The following is a 21,312-nucleotide window of genomic DNA, read 5'->3' on the forward strand; positions in this document are numbered from 1 at the left end:
TGACACACTGACACACTGACAATAAACATTGATTAACTCTCAATGACACACTGACAATAAACATTGATTAACTCTCAGTGACATACTGACAATAAACATTGATTTACTCTCAGTGAAACACTGACAATAAACATTCTCAGTGAAACACTGAATAAACATTGCTTTTACTCTTAGTGACACACTGACAATAAACATTGATTAACTCTCAGTGACACACTGACACACTGACAATAAACATTGATTAACTCTCAGTGACACACTGACAATAAATATTGATTTAACTCGTAGTGACATACTGACAATAAACATTGATTAACTCTCAATGACACACTTACAGTAAACATTGATTAACTCTCAATGACACACTGACAATAAACATTGATTAACTCTCAGTGACACACTGACAATAAACATGGATTTAATTCTCAGTGAAACACTGACAATAAACATTGATTAACTCTCAGTGAAACACTGACAATAAACATTGATTAACTCTCAGTGACACACTGACAATAAACATTGATTAACTCTCAATGACACACTGACAATAAACATTGATTAACTCTCAGTGACACACTGACAATAAACCTAGTTTAACTCCCAGTGAAACACTGACAATAAACATTGATTAGCTCTCAGTGACACACTGACAATAAACATTGATTAACTCTCAGTGACACACTGACAATAAACATTGATTAACTCTCAGTGAAACACTGACAATCAAAATTCATTAACTCTCAGTGACAATCTGACAATAAACATTGATTTAATTCTCAGTGACACACTGACAATAAACCTTGATTTAATTCCCAGTGAAACACTGACAATAAACATTGCTTTTACTGTTAGTGACACACTGACAATAAACATTGATTTAACTCTCTGTGACACCGTGACAATAAACATTGATTTAACTCTCAGTGAAACACTGAATAAACATTGATTAACTCTGAATGACACACTGACAATAAACATTGATTAACTCTCAGTGACACACTGACAATAAACATTGTTTAAATCCCAGTGAAGCACTAACAATAAACATTGATTAACTCTGAGTGATACACTGACAATAAACATTGATTAACTCTCAGTGACACACTGACAATAAACATTGCTTTAACTCTAAGTGAAACACTGACAATAAACATTGATTAACTCTCAGTGACACACTGACAATAAATAGTGATTTAATTCTCAGTGAAACACTGACAATAAACATTGATTAATTCTCAGTGAAACACTGAAAATAAACATTGATTAACTCTCAATGACACACTGACAATAAACATTGATATAACTCTCAAAGACACTAACAATAAACATTGATTACCTCTCAATGACACACTGACAATAAACATTGATTAACTCTCAATGACACACTGACAATAAACATTGATTAACTCTCAGTGACACACTGACAATAAATATTGATTAACTCACAGTGATAGACTGACAATAAACATTGATTAACTCTCAGTGACACACTGACAATAAACATTGCTTTAACTCTAAGTGAAACACTGACAATAAACATTGATTAACTCTCAGTGACACACTGACAATAAATAGTGATTTAATTCTCAGTGAAACACTGACAATAAACATTGATTAATTCTCAGTGAAACACTGAAAATAAACATTGATTAACTCTCAGTGAAACACTGACAATAAACATTGATTAACTCTCAGTGACACACTGACAATAAACATTGATTAACTCTCAATGACACACTGACAATAAACATTGATTAACTCTCAGTGACACACTGACAATAAACCTAGTTTAACTCCCAGTGAAACACTGACAATAAACATTGATTAGCTCTCAGTGACACACTGACAATAAACATTGATTAACTCTCAGTGACACACTGACAATAAACATTGATTAACTCTCAGTGAAACACTGACAATCAAAATTCATTAACTCTCAGTGACAATCTGACAATAAACATTGATTTAATTCTCAGTGACACACTGACAATAAACCTTGATTTAATTCCCAGTGAAACACTGACAATAAACATTGCTTTTACTGTTAGTGACACACTGACAATAAACATTGATTTAACTCTCTGTGACACCGTGACAATAAACATTGATTTAACTCTCAGTGAAACACTGAATAAACATTGATTAACTCTGAATGACACACTGACAATAAACATTGATTAACTCTCAGTGACACACTGACAATAAACATTGTTTAAATCCCAGTGAAGCACTAACAATAAACATTGATTAACTCTGAGTGATACACTGACAATAAACATTGATTAACTCTCAGTGACACACTGACAATAAACATTGCTTTAACTCTAAGTGAAACACTGACAATAAACATTGATTAACTCTCAGTGACACACTGACAATAAATAGTGATTTAATTCTCAGTGAAACACTGACAATAAACATTGATTAATTCTCAGTGAAACACTGAAAATAAACATTGATTAACTCTCAATGACACACTGACAATAAACATTGATATAACTCTCAAAGACACTAACAATAAACATTGATTACCTCTCAATGACACACTGACAATAAACATTGATTAACTCTCAATGACACACTGACAATAAACATTGATTAACTCTCAGTGACACACTGACAATAAATATTGATTAACTCACAGTGATAGACTGACAATAAACATTGATTAACTCTCAGTGACACACTGACAATAAACATTGCTTTAACTCTAAGTGAAACACTGACAATAAACATTGATTAACTCTCAGTGACACACTGACAATAAATAGTGATTTAATTCTCAGTGAAACACTGACAATAAACATTGATTAATTCTCAGTGAAACACTGAAAATAAACATTGATTAACTCTCAATGACACACTGACAATAAACATTGATATAACTCTCAAAGACACTGACAATAAACATTGATTACCTCTCAATGACACACTGACAATAAACATTGATTAACTCTCAATGACACACTGACAATAAACATTAATTAACTCTCAGTGACACACTGACAATAAATATTGATTAACTCACAGTGAAACACTGACAATAAACATTGATTTAACTCTCAGTGAAACACTGACAATAAAAATTGATTAACTCTCAGTGACAATCTGACAATAAACATTGATTTAATTCTCAGTGACACTGACAATAAACCTTGATTTAATTCCCAGTGAAACACTGACAATAAACATTGCTTTTACTGTTAGTGACACACTGACAATAAACATTGAGTTAACTCTCAGTGACACACTGACACACTGACAATAAACATTGATTAACTCTCAATGACACACTGACAATAAACATTGATTAACTCTCAATGAAACACTGACAATAAACATTCTCAGTGAAACACTGAATAAACATTGCTTTTACTCTTAGTGACACACTGACAATAAACATTGATTAACTCTCAGTGACACACTGACAGACTGACAATAAACATTGATTAACTCTCAGTGCCACACTGACAATAAATATTGATTTAACTCGTAGTGACATACTGACAATAAACACTGATTAACTCTCAATGACACACTTACAGTAAACATTGATTAACTCTCAGTGACACACTGACAATAAACATTGATTAACTCTCAATGACACACTGACAATAAACATTGATTATCTCTCAGTGACACACTGACAATAAACATTGATTAACTCTCAGTGACACACTGACAATAAACATTGATTAACTCTCAGTGAAACACTGACAATCAAAATTCATTAACTCTCAGTGACAATCTGACAATAAACATTGATTTAATTCTCAGTGACACACTGACAATAAACCTTGATTTAATTCCCAGTGAAACACTGACAATAAACATTGCTTTTACTGTTAGTGACACACTGACAATAAACATTGATTTAACTCTCTGTGACACCGTGACAATAAACATTGATTTAACTCTCAGTGAAACACTGAATAAACATTGATTAACTCTGAATGACACACTGACAATAAACATTGATTAACTCTCAGTGACACACTGACAATAAACATTGTTTAAATCCCAGTGAAGCACTAACAATAAACATTGATTAAATATGAGTGATACACTGACAATAAACATTGATTAACTCTCAGTGACACACTGACAATAAACATTGCTTTAACTCTAAGTGAAACACTGACAATAAACATTGATTAACTCTCAGTGACACACTGACAATAAATAGTGATTTAATTCTCAGTGAAACACTGACAATAAACATTGATTAATTCTCAGTGAAACACTGAAAATAAACATTGATTAACTCTCAATGACACACTGACAATAAACATTGATATAACTCTCAAAGACACTGACAATAAACATTGATTACCTCTCAATGACACACTGACAATAAACATTGATTAACTCTCAATGACACACTGACAATAAACATTGATTAACTCTCAGTGACACACTGACAATAAATATTGATTAACTCACAGTGATACACTGACAATAAACATTGATTAACTCTCAGTGACACACTGAAAATAAACATTGCTTTAACTCTAAGTGAAACACTGACAATAAACATTGATTAACTCTCAGTGACACACTGACAATAAATAGTGATTTAATTCTCAGTGAAACACTGACAATAAACATTGATTAATTCTCAGTGAAACACTGAAAATAAACATTGATTAACTCTCAATGACACACTGACAATAAACATTGATATAACTCTCAAAGACACTGACAATAAACATTGATTACCTCTCAATGACACACTGACAATAAACATTGATTAACTCTCAATGACACACTGACAATAAACATTGATTAACTCTCAGTGACACACTGACAATAAATATTGATTAACTCACAGTGAAACACTGACAATAAACATTGATTTAACTCTCAGTGAAACACTGACAATAAAAATTGATTAACTCTCAGTGACAATCTGACAATAAACATTGATTTAATTCTCAGTGACACACTGACAATAAACCTTGATTTAATTCCCAGTGAAACACTGACAATAAACATTGCTTTTACTGTTAGTGACACACTGACAATAAACATTGATTAACTCTCAGTGATACACTGACAATAAACATTGATTAACTCTCAGTGAAACACTGACAATAAAAATTCATTAACTCTCAGTGACAATCTGACAATAAACATTGATTTAATTCTCAGTGACACACTGACAATAAACCTTGATTTAATTCCCAGTGAAACACTGACAATAAACATTGCTTTTACTGTTAGTGACACACTGACAATAAACATTGATTTAACTCTCTGTGACACCGTGACAATAAACATTGATTTAACTCTCAGTGAAACACTGAATAAACATTGATTAACTCTCAGTGATACACTGACAATAAACATTGATTAACTCTCAGTGACACACTGACAATAAACATTGATTTAACTTTCAGTTAAACACTGAATAAACATTGATTAACTCTCAAAGACACACTGACAATAAACATTGCTTCAACTCTAAGTGAAACACTGACAATAAACATTGATTAACTCTCAGTGACACACTGACAATAAATAGTGATTTAATTCTCAGTGAAACACTGACAATAAACATTGATTAACTCTCAATGACACACTGACAATAAACATTGATTTAACTCTCAATGACACACTGACAATAAACATTGATTACCTCTCAATGACACACTGACAATAAACATTGATTAACTCTCAGTGACACACTGACAATAAACATTGATTTAATTCTCAGTGAAACACTGACAATAAACATTGATTAACTCTCAGTGAAACACTTACAATAAACATTGATTAACTCCCAATGACACACTGACAATAAACATTGATTAACTCTCAGTGGCACACTGACACACTGACAATAAACATTGATTAACTCTCAATGACACACTGACAATAAACATTGATTAACTCTCAATGACACACTGACAATAAACATTGATTAACTCTCAGTGACATACTGACAATAAACATTGATTTACTCTCAGTGAAACCCTGACAATAAACATTCTCAGTGAAACACTGAATAAACATGGCTTTTACTCTTAGTGACACACTGACAATAAACATTGATTTAACTCTCAGTGAAACACTGACAATAAACACTGATTAACTCTCAGTGACACACTGACAATAAATATTGATTTAACTCTTAGGGACATACTGACAATAAACATTGATTAACTCTCAATGACACACTTACAATAAACATTGATTAACTCTCAATGACACACTGACAATAAACATTGATTAACTCTCAGTGACACACTGACAATAAACATGGATTTAATTCTCAGTGAAACACTGACAATAAACATTGATTAACTCTCAGTGAAACACTGACAATAAACATTGAGCAACTCTCAGTGACACACTGACAATAAACATTGATTAACTCTCAATGACACACTGACAATAAACATTGATTAACTCTCAGTGACACACTGACAATAAACATAGTTTAACTCCCAGTGAAACACTAACAATGAACATTGATTAACTCTCAGTGACGCACTGACAATAAACATTGTTTAAATCCCAGTGAAACACTAACAATAAACATTGATTAACTCTCAATGACACACTGACAATAAACATTGATTAACTCTCAGTGAAACACTGACAATAAACATTGATTAACTCTCAGTGACACACTGACAATAAACATTGTTTAAATCCCAGTGAAACACTAACAATAAACATTGATTAACTCTCAATGACACACTGACAATAAACATTGATTAACTCTCAGTGAAACACTGACAATAAACATTGATTAACTCTCAGTGACAATCTGACAATAAACATTGATTTAATTCTCAGTGACACACTGACAATAACCCTTGATGTAATTCCCAGTGAAACACTGACAATAAACATTGCTTTTACTGTTAGTGACACACTGACAATAAACATTGATTTAACTCTCAGTGAAACACTGAAAAAACATTGATTAACTCTCAATGACACACTGACAATAAACATTGCTTGAACTCTAAGTGAAACACTGGTAATAAACATTGATTTAACTGCCAGTGAAACACTGGCAATAAACATTGATTAACTCTCAATGACACACTGATAATAAACATTGATTCACTCACAATGACACACTGACAATAAACATTGATTAACTCACACTGAAACTCTGACAATAAACATTGATTAACTCTCAATGACACACTGACAATAAACATTGATTAACTCTCAATGACACACTGACAATAAACATTGATAGAACTCTCAATGACACACTGACAATAAATATTGATTTAACTCTCAGTGAAACACTGACAATAAACATTGATTAACTCTCAATGACAAACTGCCAATAAACATTGATTAACTCTCAATGACACACTGCCAATAAACATTGATTAACTCACAGTGACACACTGACAATAAATATTGATTAACTCACAGCGAAACACTGATAATAAACATTGATTTAACTCTCAGTGAAACACTGACAATAAACATTGATTTAATTCTAAGTGAAACACTGACAATAAACATTGATTAATTCTCACTGAAACACTGAGAAAAAAGATTGATTAACTCTCAGTGACACACTGACAATAAACATTGATTAACTCTCAATGACACACTGACAATAAACATTGATTAACTCTCAGTGACACACTGACAATAAACATTGTTTAACTCCCAGCGAAACACTGACAATAAACATTGATTAACTCTGAGTGACACACAGACAATAAACATTGATTAACTATCAGTGAAACACTGACAATAAACATTGATTTAATTCTCAGTGAAACACTGACAATAAACATTGATTAACTCTCAGTGACACTGGCAATAAACATTGATTAACTCTCAGTGACACACTGACAATAACCCTTGATTTAATTCTCAGTGAAACACTGACAATAAACATTGCTTTTACTGTTAGTGACACACTGACAATAAACATTGATTTAACGCTCAGTGAAACACTGACAATAAACATTGATTTAACTCTCAGTGACACTGGCAATAAACATTGATTTAATTCTCAGTGAAACACTGACAATAAACATTGATTTAACTCTCAGTGACACACTGACAATGAACATGGATTAACTCTCAGTGACACACTGGCAATAAACATTGATTTAATTCTCAGTGAAACACTGACAATAAACATTGATTTAACTCTCAGTGACACACTGACAATAAACATTGATTAACTCTGAGTGACACACAGACAATAAACATTGATTTAATTCTCAGTGACACACTGACAATACACCTTGATTTAATTCCCAGTGAAACACTGACAATAAACATTGCTTTTACTGTTAGTGACACACTGACAATAAACATTGATTAACTCTCAGTGAAACACTGACAATAAACATTGATTTAACTCTCAGTGAAACACTGACAATAAACACTGATTTAACTCTCAGTGAAACACTGACAATAAACATTGATTTAACTCTCAGTGAAACACTGAATAAACATTGATTAACTCTCAATGACACACTGACAATAAACATTGCTTTAACTCTAAGTGAAACACTGGCAATAAACATTGATTTAACTCCCAGTGAAACACTGGCAATAAACATTGATTTATCTCTCAGTGATACACTGACAATAAACATTGATTAACTCTCAATGACACACTGACAATAGTACGAAGTCTTACAACACCAGGTTAAAGTCCAACAGGTTTGTTTTGATGTCACTAGCTTTCGGAGCGCTGCTCCTTCCTCAGGTGAAGGAGCAGCGCTCCGAAAGCTAGTGACATCGAAACAAACCTGTTGGACTTTAACCTGGTGTTGTAAGACTTTGTAGTGTGCTCACTCCAGTCCAACGCCGGCATCTCCACATCACACTGACAATAAACATTGATTTAATTCTCAGTGACACACTGACAATGAACATTGATTCACTCTCAGTGAAACACTGACAATAAACATTGATTAACTCTCAATGACACACTGACAATAAACATTGGTTAACTCTCAGTGAAACACTGACAATAAACATTGATTTAACTCTCAGTGAAACACTGACAATAAACACTGATTTAACTCTCAGTGAAACACTGACAATAAACATTGATTTAACTCTCAGTGAAACACTGAATAAACATTGATTAACTCTCAATGACACACTGACAATAAACATTGCTTTAACTCTAAGTGAAACACTGGCAATAAACATTGATTTAACTCCCAGTGAAACACTGGCAATAAACATTGATTTATCTCTCAGTGATACACTGACAATAAACATTGATTAACTCTCAATGACACACTGACAATAGTACGAAGTCTTACAACACCAGGTTAAAGTCCAACAGGTTTGTTTTGATGTCACTAGCTTTCGGAGCGCTGCTCCTTCCTCAGGTGAAGGAGCAGCGCTCCGAAAGCTAGTGACATCGAAACAAACCTGTTGGACTTTAACCTGGTGTTGTAAGACTTTGTAGTGTGCTCACTCCAGTCCAACGCCGGCATCTCCACATCACACTGACAATAAACATTGATTTAATTCTCAGTGACACACTGATAATGAACATTGATTCACTCTCAGTGAAACACTGACAATAAACATTGATTAACTCTCAGTGACACATTGACAATAAACATTGATTAACTCTCAGTGAAACACTGACAATAAACATTGATTAACTCTCAGTGTAACACTGACAATAAACATTGATTTAATTATATGTGAAACACTGACAATATATGTTGATTTAATTCTCAGTGACACACTGACAATAAACATTGATTTATCTCTCAGTGAAACCCTGAATAAACATTGATTAACTCTCAATGACACACTGACAATAAACATTGATTAACTCTCAGTGACACACTGACAATAAGCATTGTTTAAATCCCAGTGAAACACTGACAATAAACTTGATTAACTCTCAGTGATACACTGACAATAAACATTCATTAACACTCAATGACACACTGACAATAAACATTGATTAACTCTCAGTGACACACTGACAATAAACATTGTTTAAATCCCAGTGAAACACTAACAATAAACATTGATTAACTCTCAATGACACACTGACAATAAACATTGATTAACTCTCAGTGAAACACTGACAATAAACATTGATTAACTCTCAGTGACTATCTGACAATAAACATTGATTTAATTCTCAGTGACACACTGACAATAACCCTTGATTTAATTCCCAGTGAAACACTGACAATAAACATTGCTTTTACTGTTAGTGACACACTGACAATAAACATTGATTAACTCTAAGTGAAACACTGACAATGAACATTGATTTAACTCTCAGTGAAACACTGAATAAACATTGATTAACTCTCAATGACACACTGACAATAAACATTGCTTTAACTCTAAGTGAAACACTGGCAATAAACATTGATTAACTCTCAATGACAAACTGACAATAAACATTGATTAACTCACAATGACACACTGCCAATAAACATTGATTAACTCTCAATGACACACTGACAATAAACATTGATTTAATTCTAGGTGAAACACTGACAATAAACGTTGATTTAATTCTCAGTGACACACTGACAGTAAACATTCATTTAATTCTCAGTGAAACACTGACAATAAACATTGATGAACATTTAGTGAAACACTGACAATAAATATTGATTTAATTCTCAGTGACACTGGCAATAAACATTGATTTAACTCTCAGTGAAACACTGGCAATAAACATTGATTTAATTCTCAGTGACACACTGACAATAAACATTGATGAACACTTAGTGAAACACTGACAATAAACATTGATTTAATTCTCAGTGATACTGACAATAAACATTGATTTAACTCTCAGTGAAACACTGACAATAAACATTGATTTAATTCTCAGTGACAGACTGACAATAAACATTGATTTAATTCTCAGTGACACACTGACAATAAATATTGATTTAACTCTCAGTGACACACCGACAATAAACATTGATTAACTCTCAGTGACACACTGACAATAAACATTGATTTAATTCTCAGTGACACACTGACAATAAACATTGATTTAATTCTCAGTGACACACTGACAATAAATATTGATTTAACTCTCAGTGACACACCGACAATAAACATTGATTGACTCTCAGTGACACACTGACAATAAACATTGATGAACACTTAGTTAAACACTGACAATAAACATTGATTTAACTCTCAGTGACACACTGACAATAAACATTGATTTAACTCTCAGTGAAACACTGACAATAAACATTGATTTAATTCTCAGTGACAGACTGACAATAAACATTGATTTAATTCTCAGTGAAACACTGACAATAAACATTGATTAACTCTCAGTGAAACACTGACAATAAACATTGATTTAATTATAAGTGAAACACTGACAATAAACATTGATTTAATTCTCAGTGACACACTGACAATAAACATTGATTTAATTCTAAGTGAAACACTTACAATAAACATTGATTAATTCTCACTGAAACACTGACAACAAAGATTGATTAACTCTCAGTGACACACTGACAATAATCATTGATTAACTCTCAATGACACACTGACAATAAACATTGATTAACTCTCAGTGACACACTGACAATAAACATTGATTTTACTCTCAGTGAAAAACTGAATAAACATTGATTTAATTCTCAGTGACGCACTGACAATATACATTGATTTAACTCTCATTGACACACTGACAATAAATATTGATTTAACTCTCAGTGACAGACTGATAATAAACATTGATTCAGTTTCAGTGACACTGACAATAAACACTGATTTAGCTCTCAATGAAACACTGACAATAAATATTGATTAACTCTCAGTGAAACACTGACAATAAACATTGATTTAACTCTCAATGAAACACTGACAATAAACATTGATTTAACTCTCCGGGACACACTGACAACAAACATTGATTTAACTTGCAGTGGTACACTGACATTAAAGTTTGATTTAACTCTCGGGGAAAGTGCTGCATTTTGGAAGTACATCTTCCTAAGGTGAGGTGTTGTCTCCAATCTGAGTTAAAAAACCTAATGGCCCCTTCAAGAAAAGCGGGGAATTTTCCCTCATTGTCAAATGCCAACATCTATCCTTCAACAGGTGTCAGATGTGTGCGTGTGTAATGGAAATGTCGGTCTGTACGGCTGAGAATAGTGGCAATGAGTGAGCGGTGGGTGGTATTGTTGAATTTGGGGGAGAATGGCCAATGGGAGGGTTGGGTTTTTTGGGGGGCTGAGTGAGTAGGTGGAGATGGGTGAGTGGGGGAAAGCGTGATTCGGTTTGTGGGGGAGATGAGTGATCACGAGCTGGATGGATTTCTGGGGGCTGGGTGAGTATAGGTGGGTGAGTGAGGTTGGGTGATGGGAATTTGAGTGAATATGGGTGATGGCTGATTGGGTGGTTTGGGGAGTATGAGGGAGATGGCTATGAGTATGGGTAGGGTGGTTTGGGTGAGTGTGGGGGAGATGGCTGTGTCTATGGGTAGCGTGCTTTGGTTGAGTATGGGGGAGATGGCTGTGTGTATGGGTAGGGTACTTTGACTGAGTGGGGTTTGGATGATGACGGGGAGGTTGGTGAGTGCAATGGATGGGTTTTGGGTGAATGTGGGGTTGGGTGAGTGGGCACTGGATGAATATGGGTGGATGGGTGAATGGGTCGGGGCTTTCATTCAATATGGTGGAGACGGGTGTGTGGGGTTTGGGTGTTTGGGGGGTGTGGGTGAGTAAGAGGGAGATGGGTAAATATGTGGTGGAGGACTTTGGGTGTGTGTGTGTGTGGGGTGGGTGGGGTGATGGGTGAGTATGGGGGAGATGGGATAGTTACCTGTGGGGTCTTGGGTGTGTGGAGGGGTTTGGGTGAGTTTGGGGTACATGCATTAGTACCGGGAAAGGGAGGTGTTTGGTCAGTATGTGGGATGGGTGAGTGGGGTTTTGGTGCATATGGGGAGATGGGTGCGTGATGGTGAGGGTGAGAGGGGTGTGTGAGGATGAAACTGGGTGTTATACTGAGACTAGGTTGGGGTGGATTTTCTGATTTATCTAATGCGAGTGACGCTCCTGCGATTACAGTCCCAGAGTCTGACCTTAGCTCTGACCTCTATCATCCTATGACCCGCTGGCCATTTGTGGCCACTTTCTGTGCCGCAGCTTTTTAACTGTTGTGATTTCTATTTTGAATTGGGGAGAATGGATTTAAAATACGATATCATTCACTGTGAACACCAGCAGTCACATGCTGCAAAATCGCTGCTTCCATTTGAAATGCTGCAGCACAGTCACAGATTGCTGGGGGCTCTGACCCTACGTAGGCAATGATGTGTAAACAATTCTCTCAGTTCTCGAGGGTTTAATGTGGAGCTCTCACCAGAATGAAGAGACAGTGTGAGGCCAGGATGGTGTGCTCCGGGATTGTAGAAAGCACAGACAAAACCAGACAGCTGAAGACCAGAACAAACCTGTTAACAAAAAGAGGAGGCGGTCACTTAGAGTGGGGCCCAGCAGAGAGAGTGGACAGTTAGAGGAAATGGCCAAATAGAGAAGGGTGGTCAGTTAGCTGGTCAGATGCAGAGATGATCAGCTGGAGGGAACGGTCAGTTGGAAAGGTTTGTCAGTTGGTTACAAGGGTCAGTTGGTGAAGAATGGGCAGTTAGAGTCAATGGTCAGTCAGAAGGATGGTCAGATAGAGGGATGGTCAGTCAGAGCAATGGTCAGTCAGAGGGATGGTCAGTCAGAGCAACGGTCAGATAAATGCAATGGTCAGTCAGAGGGATGGTCAGTCAAAGCAATGGTCAGTCAGAGGGATGGTCAGTCAGAGCAATGGTCAGTCAGAACAATGGTCAATCAGAGGAATGGTCAGTCAGAGGAATAATCAGTCAGAGCAACGGTCAGATAAATGCAATTGTCAGTCAGAGGGATGGTCAGTCAGAGGGATGGTCAGTCAAAGCAATGGTCAGTCAGAGGAATGATCAGTCAGAGGAATAATCAGTCAGAGGAATAATCAGTCAGAGCAACGGTCAGTTAGATGCAATGGTCAGTCAGAGGGATGGTCAGTCAGAGTAATGGTCAGTCAGAGGAATGATCAGTCAGTGGAATAATCAGTCAGAGGCATAATCAGTCAGAGCAACGGTCAGTTAGATGCAATGGTCAGTCAGAGGGATGGTCAGTCAAAGCAATGGTCAGTCAGAGCAATGGTAAGTCAGAACGATGGTCAGTTAGACGTAATGGTCAATCAGAGGAATGGTCAGTCAGAGCAATGGTAAGTCAGAGCGATGGTCAGTTAGATGTAATGGTCAGTCAGAAGGATGGTCAGTCAGCAGGATGGTAAGCCAGAGGGATCGTCAGTCAAAAGGACAGTCAATTAGAGGGATGGTCAGTCACAGAAATGGTCAGTCAGAGCATTAGTCAGTCAGATGGATGATCAGTTAGAGGAATGGCCAGTCACTGAAATGGTCAGTCAGAGCATTAGTCAGTCAGATGGACGATCAGCTAGAGGAATGGTCAGTCAGAGTGATGGCCATTCAGAGGGGGACAGTCAATCAGAGGGAATGGTCAGTTAGAGCAATGGTCAGGGACTGTGATGGTCAGTTGAAGAGAATGGTCCAGTCAGAGCAATGGTCCAGTCAGAGGGAATGGTCAGTAAGTGATGGTCAGTATGTGCGACAGTCAGTCAAAGCGATGGTCCATCAGAGCGATGGTCAGTCAGAGGGACAGTCACTCAGAGGGACAGTCACAATCAGAGGGATGATCAGTCAGAGTGCTGGTCAGTCAGAGGGATGGTCAAATAGAGCAAACATCAATCAGAGCGATGGCCAGTCAGAGTGACAGTCAGTCAGAGGGATGGTCAGTCAGAAGGAAAGGTCTGCAAGAGTGACAGCCGGTCAGAGGGAACGGCCAGTCAGAGGGGAGGGTCTGTCAGAGGGGAGGGTCTCTTGGAGTGATGGTCAGTCAGAGGGAATGGTCAGTCAGAGGAAACACCAGAATGATGGTCAAACAAAGTGATGGTTAGTTAGAGGGATGGTCAGTCAGAGGGATGTTCAGTCAGAGTGATGGTCAGTCAGAGCGACAGTCAGTCAGGCGGATGGTCAGTCAGAAGGATGGTCATTCAGAGAGAGGGATGGTCAGTCAGAGGGATGTACAGTCAGAATGATGGTCAGTCAGAGCGACGGTCAGTCAGGTGGATGGTCAGTCAGAGGGATGGTCATTCAGAGTGATGGTCAGTGAGTGTGATGGTCAGTCAGAGAGAATGATCAGTCAGATTGAGTGTCAGTTAGAACAATGGTCAGCCAAAGTGATAGTCAGTCAGAGGGAATGGTCAGTCAGAGTGCTAGTCAGTCAGAGGGAATGGTCAGTCGGAGCAATGGTCAGAGGGACAATCAGTCAAAGTTATGGTCAGTCAGAGGGAACGGTCCGTCAGAGTGATGGTCAGTCAGAGTGATGGTCAGTCAGAGGGAACGGTCTGTCAATGTGAAAGTCAGTCAGAGAGAACGGTCTGTCAACGTGATGGTCAGTCAGAGGGAACGGTCTGTCAGAGTGATGGTTAGTCAGAGGGAACGGTCTGTCAGAGTGATGGTCAGTCAGAGTGATGGTCAGTCAGAGGGAATGGTCTGTCAATGTGATGGTCAGTCAGAGGGAACGGTCTGTCAGAGTGATGATTAGTCAGAGGGAACGGTCTGTCAGAGTGATGGTCAGTCAGAGTGATGGTCAGTCAGAGGGAACGGTCTGTCAATGTGATGGTCTGTCAGAGAGAACGGTCTGTCAGAGTGATGGTCAGTCAGAGTGATGGTCAGTCAGAGGGAACGGTCTGTCAACGTTATGGTCAGTCAGAGGGAACGGTCTGTCAGAGTAATGGTCAGTCAGAGGGAACAGTCTGTTAGAGGGACGATTACGTAGAGTGACAGTCAGTTAGAGGGATGGTTATTTAGAGGGATGGTCAGTCAGAGAGTCAGTCAATCAGAGGGATGGTCAGTCAGAAGGACAGTCAGTCAGTGGGATGGTCAGTCAGAGCGAAGTTCAGTCAGAGGGCTGGTCAGTCAGAGGGACGATTACTAAAACTGACAGTCAGTTATGGGATGGTCAGTTAGAGTGATAGTCAGTCAGAGGGATGACGGTCCGTTAGATGGAGGGTCAGTTGGAGGGACGATTAGTTGGTCCGATGGCTAGTTAGAGTAGATGAATATAGTAAAAACTGCAACATGTTATACACAGAATAACCAAAACAACAACAAACTCACTGATGTACAGATTTACAAAACTCTAACGAGCTCACAGATTAATGGCGGAATCAGCAATAAAGAACTCATTGAGCAGAAGTTATTGGAGAGTCATTAGAGGTTATTAGAAGATGAATGCAGATTATTGGAGAGTGAGAGTAGGTTATTGAACAGTGACAGTAGCTGATTGGAGAGTGACAGTAGGTTATTGCAGAGTGACAGTAGGTTATTGGAGAGTGACAGTAGGTATTGGAGAGTGACAGTAGGTTATTGGAGAGTGACAGTAGGTTATTGGAGAGTGACACTACGTTATTGGAGAGTGACAGTGGGTTATAAGAGAGTGACAGTAGGTTATTGGAGAGTGACAGTAGGTATTTGACAGTGACAGTAAGTATTGGAGAGTGACAGTAGGTATTGGAGAGTGACAGTAGGTTATTGGAGAGTGACACTACGTTATTGGAGAGTGACAGTAGGTTATTGGAGAGTGACACTACATTATTGGAGAGTGACAGTGGGTTATAAGAGAGTGACAGTAGGTTATTGGAGAGTGACAGTAGGTATTTGACAGTGACAGTAGGTTATTGGAGAGTGACAGTTGGTTATTGGAGAGTGACACTATGTTATTGGAGAGTGACAGTGGGTTATTGGAGAGCGACAGTAGGTTATTGGAGAGTGACAGTAGGTTATTGGACGGTGACAGTAGGTTATTGGAGAGTGACAGTAGGTTATTGGAGAGTGACAGTAGGTTATTGGACAGTGACAGTAGGTTATTGGAGAGTGACAGTAGGTATTTGACAGTGACAGTAGGTATTGGAGAGTGACAGTAGGTATTGGAGAGTGACAGTAGGTTATTGGAGAGTGACACTACGTTATTGGAGAGTGACAGTAGGTTATTGGAGAGTGACACTACGTTATTGGAGAGTGACAGTGGGTTATAAGAGAGTGACAGTAGGTTATTGGAGAGTGACAGTAGGTATTTGACAGTGACAGTAGGTTTTTGGAGAGTGACAGTTGGTTATTGGAGAGTGACACTATGTTATTGGAGAGTGACAGTGGGTTATTGGAGAGCGACAGTAGGTTATTGGAGAGTGACAGTAGGTTATTGGACAGTGACAGTAGGTTATTGGAGAGTGACAGTAGGTTATTGGAGAGTGACAGTAGGTTATTGGACAGTGACAGTAGGTTATTGGAGAGTGACAGTAGGTTATTGGACAGTGACAGTAGGTTATTGGAGAGTGACAGTGGGTTATTGGAGAGTGAAAGTAGGTTATTGGACAGTGACGGTAGGTTATTGGAGAGTAACAGTAGGTTATTGGAGAGTGACAGTAGGTTATTGGAGAGTGACACTAACTTATTGGAGAGTGACAGTAGGTTATTGGAGAGTGACAGTAGGTTATTGGAGAGTGACAGTGGGTTATTGGAGAGTGACAGTAGGTTATTGGAGAGTGACAGTAGGTATTGGACAGTGACAGTACGTATTGGAGAGTGACAGTAGGTATTGGAGAGTAACCTAGAGTCTCCAATAACCTACTGCCACTCTCCAATAACCTCCTGTCACTCTCTAATAATCTACAGTCACTCTCCAATACCTACTGTCACTGTCCAATAACCTACTGTCACTCTCCAATAACCTACTGTCACTCTCCAAGACCAACTGTCACTCTCCAATAACCAACTGTCACTCTCCAATAACCTACAGTCACTGTCCAATAGCCTACTGTCACTCTCCAATAACCAACTGTCACTCGCCAATAACCAACTGTCACTCTCCAATAACCAACTGTCACTGTCCAATACCTACTGTCACTGTCCAACAACCTACTGTCACTGTCCAATAACCTACTGTCACTCTCCAATAACCTACTGTCACTCTCCAATAACCTATCATCACTCCCCAATAACCTACTGTCACTTTCCAATACATACTGTCACTGTCCAATAACCTACTATCACTCTCCAGTAACCTACTGACACTCTCCAATAACCAACTGTCACTGTCCAATAACCAACTGTTACCCTCCAATATCTACTGTGACTCTCCAATAACCTACTGTTACTCTCCAATAACCTACTGTCACTGTCCAATAACGAACTGTCACCCTCCAATAACCTACTATCACTCTCCAATAAACAACTGTCACTCTCCAATAACCAACTATCTCTCTCCAATAACCTACCGTCACTGTCCAATAACCTACTGTCTCTCTCCAATAACTACTGTCACTCTCCAATAACTAACTGTCACTTTCCAATACCTACTGTCACTCTCCAATAACCAACTGTCACTCTCCAATACGTACTGTCACTCTCCAATAACTAACTGTCACTTTCCAATACCGACTGTCACTCTCCAATAACCTACTGTCACTCTCCAATAACCAACTGTCACTCTCCAATAACCTACTGTCACTGTCCAATAACCTACTGTCACTCTCCAATACCTACTGTCACTCTCCAATAACCAACTGTCACTCTCCAATAACCTGTCACTGTCCAATAACCAACTGTTACTGTCCAATAACCAACTGTCACTCTCCAATAACCAACTGTCACTTACCAATAACCAACTGTCACTCGCCAATAACCAACTGTCACTCTCCAATAACCAATTGTCACTCTCCAATAACCTACTGTCACTGTCCAATAACCTACTGTCACTGTCCAATAACCTACAGTCACTGTCCAATAACCTACTGTCACTCTCCAATAACCTACTGTCCCTTTCCAATACCTACTGTCACTGTCCAATAACCAACTGTCACTCTCCAATAACCTACTGTCACTCTCCAATAACCTACTGTCACTGTCCAATAACCTACTGTCACTCTCCAATAACGTACTGTCACCCTCCTATAACCAACTGTCACTCTCCAATAACCTACTGTCACTCTCCAATAACCAACTGTCACTCTCAAATAACCTACTGTCACTCTCCAATAACCAACTGTCACTCTCCAATAACCAACTGTCACTGTCCAATAACCAACTGTCACTCGCCAATAACCAACTTTCACTCTCCAATAACCTACTGTCACTGTCCAATAACCTACTGTCACTGTCCAATAACCTACTGTCACTGTCCAATAACCTACTGTCACTTTCCAATACCTACTGTCACTGTCCAATAACCTAGAGTCACTCTCCAATAACCTACAGTCACTCTCCAAGACCTACTGTCACTGTCCAATTACCTACAGTCACTATCCAATAACCTATTGTCACTGGCCAATAACCTACTGTCACTGTCCAATAACCTACAGTCACTCTCCAATAACCTACTGTCACTCTCCAATAACCTACCGTCACTGTCCAATAACCTACTGTCTCTCTCCAATAACTACTGTCACTCTCCAATAACTAACTGTCACTTTCCAATACCTACTGTCACTCTCCAATAACCAACTGTCACTCTCCAATACCTACTATCACTCTCCAATAACCTACCGTCACTGTCCAATACCTACTGTCACTGTCCAATATCTACTGTCACTCTCCAATAACTAACTGTCACTTTCCAATACCGACTGTCACTCTCCAATAACCTACTGTCACTCTCCAATAACCAACTGTCACTCTCCAATAACCAACTATCTCTCTCCAATAACCTACCGTCACTGTCCAATAACCTACTGTCACTCTCCAATAACCTACTGTCACTCTCCAATAACCTACTGTCACTCCCCAATAACCTACTGTCACTTTCCAATACCTACTGTCACTGTCCAATAACCTACTATCACTCTCCAATAACCTACTGTCACTCTCCAATAACCTACTGTCACTCTCCAATAACCAACTGTCACTCTCCAATATCTACTGTCACTCTCCAATAACCTACTGTCACTCTCCAATAACCTACTGTCACTGTCCAATAACGAACTGTCACTCTGCAATAACCAACTATCTCTCTCCAATAACCTACTGTCACTCTCCAATAACCTACTGTCACTCTCCAATAACCAACTGTCACTCTCCAATAACCAACTATCTCTCTCTAATAACCTACCGTCACTGTCCAATAACCTACTGTCTCTCTCCAATAACTACTGTCACTCTCCAATAACTAACTGTCACTTTCCAATACCTACTGTCACTCTCCAATAACCAACTGTCACTCCCCAATACCTACTGTCACTCTCCAATAGCTAACTGTCACTTTCCAATACCGACTGTCACTCTCCAATAACCTACTGTCACTCTCCAATAACCTACTGTCACTGTCCAATAACCTACTGTCACTCTCCAATACCTACTGTCACTCTCCAATAACCAACTGTCACTGTCCAATAACCTACTGTCACTCTCCAATAACCTACTGTCACTCTCCAATAACCTACTGTCACTGTCCAATACCTACAGTCACTGTCCAATAACCTACTGTCACTCTCCAATAACCAGCTGTCACTCTCCAATAACCAACTGTCATTCTCCAATAACCTACTGTCACTGGCCAATAACCTACTGTCATCTCCAATAACCAACTGTCACCCTCCAATAACCAACTGTCACTCTCCAATAACCTACTGTCACTGTCCAATAACCTACTGTCACTCTCCAATAACGTACTGTCACTCTCCAATAACCAACTGTCACTCTCCAATAACCTACTGTCACTCTCCGATAACCAACTGTCACTGTCCAATAACCAACTGTCACTCTCCATTAACCTACTGTCACTCTCCAATAACCAACTGTCACTCTCCAATAACCAACTGTCACTGTCCAATAACCAACTGTCACTCGCCAATAACCAACTGTCACTCTCCAATAACCAATTGTCACTGTCCAATAACCTACTGTTACTGTCCAATAACCTACTGCCACTCTCCAATACCTACTGTCACTGTCCAATAACCTACAGTCACACTCCAATAACCAAATGTCACTCTCCAATACCTACTGTCACTGTCCAATTACCTACAGTCACTATCCAATAACCCACTGTCACTGGCCAATATCCTACTGTCACTGTCCAATAACCTACAGTCACTCTCCAATAACCTACTGTCACTGTCCAATAACCAATTGTCTCTCTCCAATAACCTACAGTCACTCTCCAATAACCTACCGTCACTGTCCAATAACCTACTGTCTCTCTCCAATAACTACTGTCACTCTCCAATAACTAACTG

General features: G+C 38.3%; 1 protein-coding gene across 1 annotated transcript in view; it reads right to left on the reverse strand.

Moving 5' to 3' along the window:
- LOC140411423 (potassium voltage-gated channel subfamily KQT member 5-like) overlaps positions 1-21,312 on the reverse strand; it is a 160,645-nt gene that overhangs the window by 129,865 nt on the left and 9,468 nt on the right. Inside the window, 1 exon segment of the mRNA XM_072500530.1 lies at positions 13,336-13,426. Within this exon segment, the coding sequence (XP_072356631.1) occupies positions 13,336-13,426 (91 nt within the window).

Source organism: Scyliorhinus torazame, chromosome 4, assembly GCF_047496885.1.
Source record: "Scyliorhinus torazame isolate Kashiwa2021f chromosome 4, sScyTor2.1, whole genome shotgun sequence".
NCBI classification, from domain to species: domain Eukaryota; kingdom Metazoa; phylum Chordata; class Chondrichthyes; order Carcharhiniformes; family Scyliorhinidae; genus Scyliorhinus; species Scyliorhinus torazame.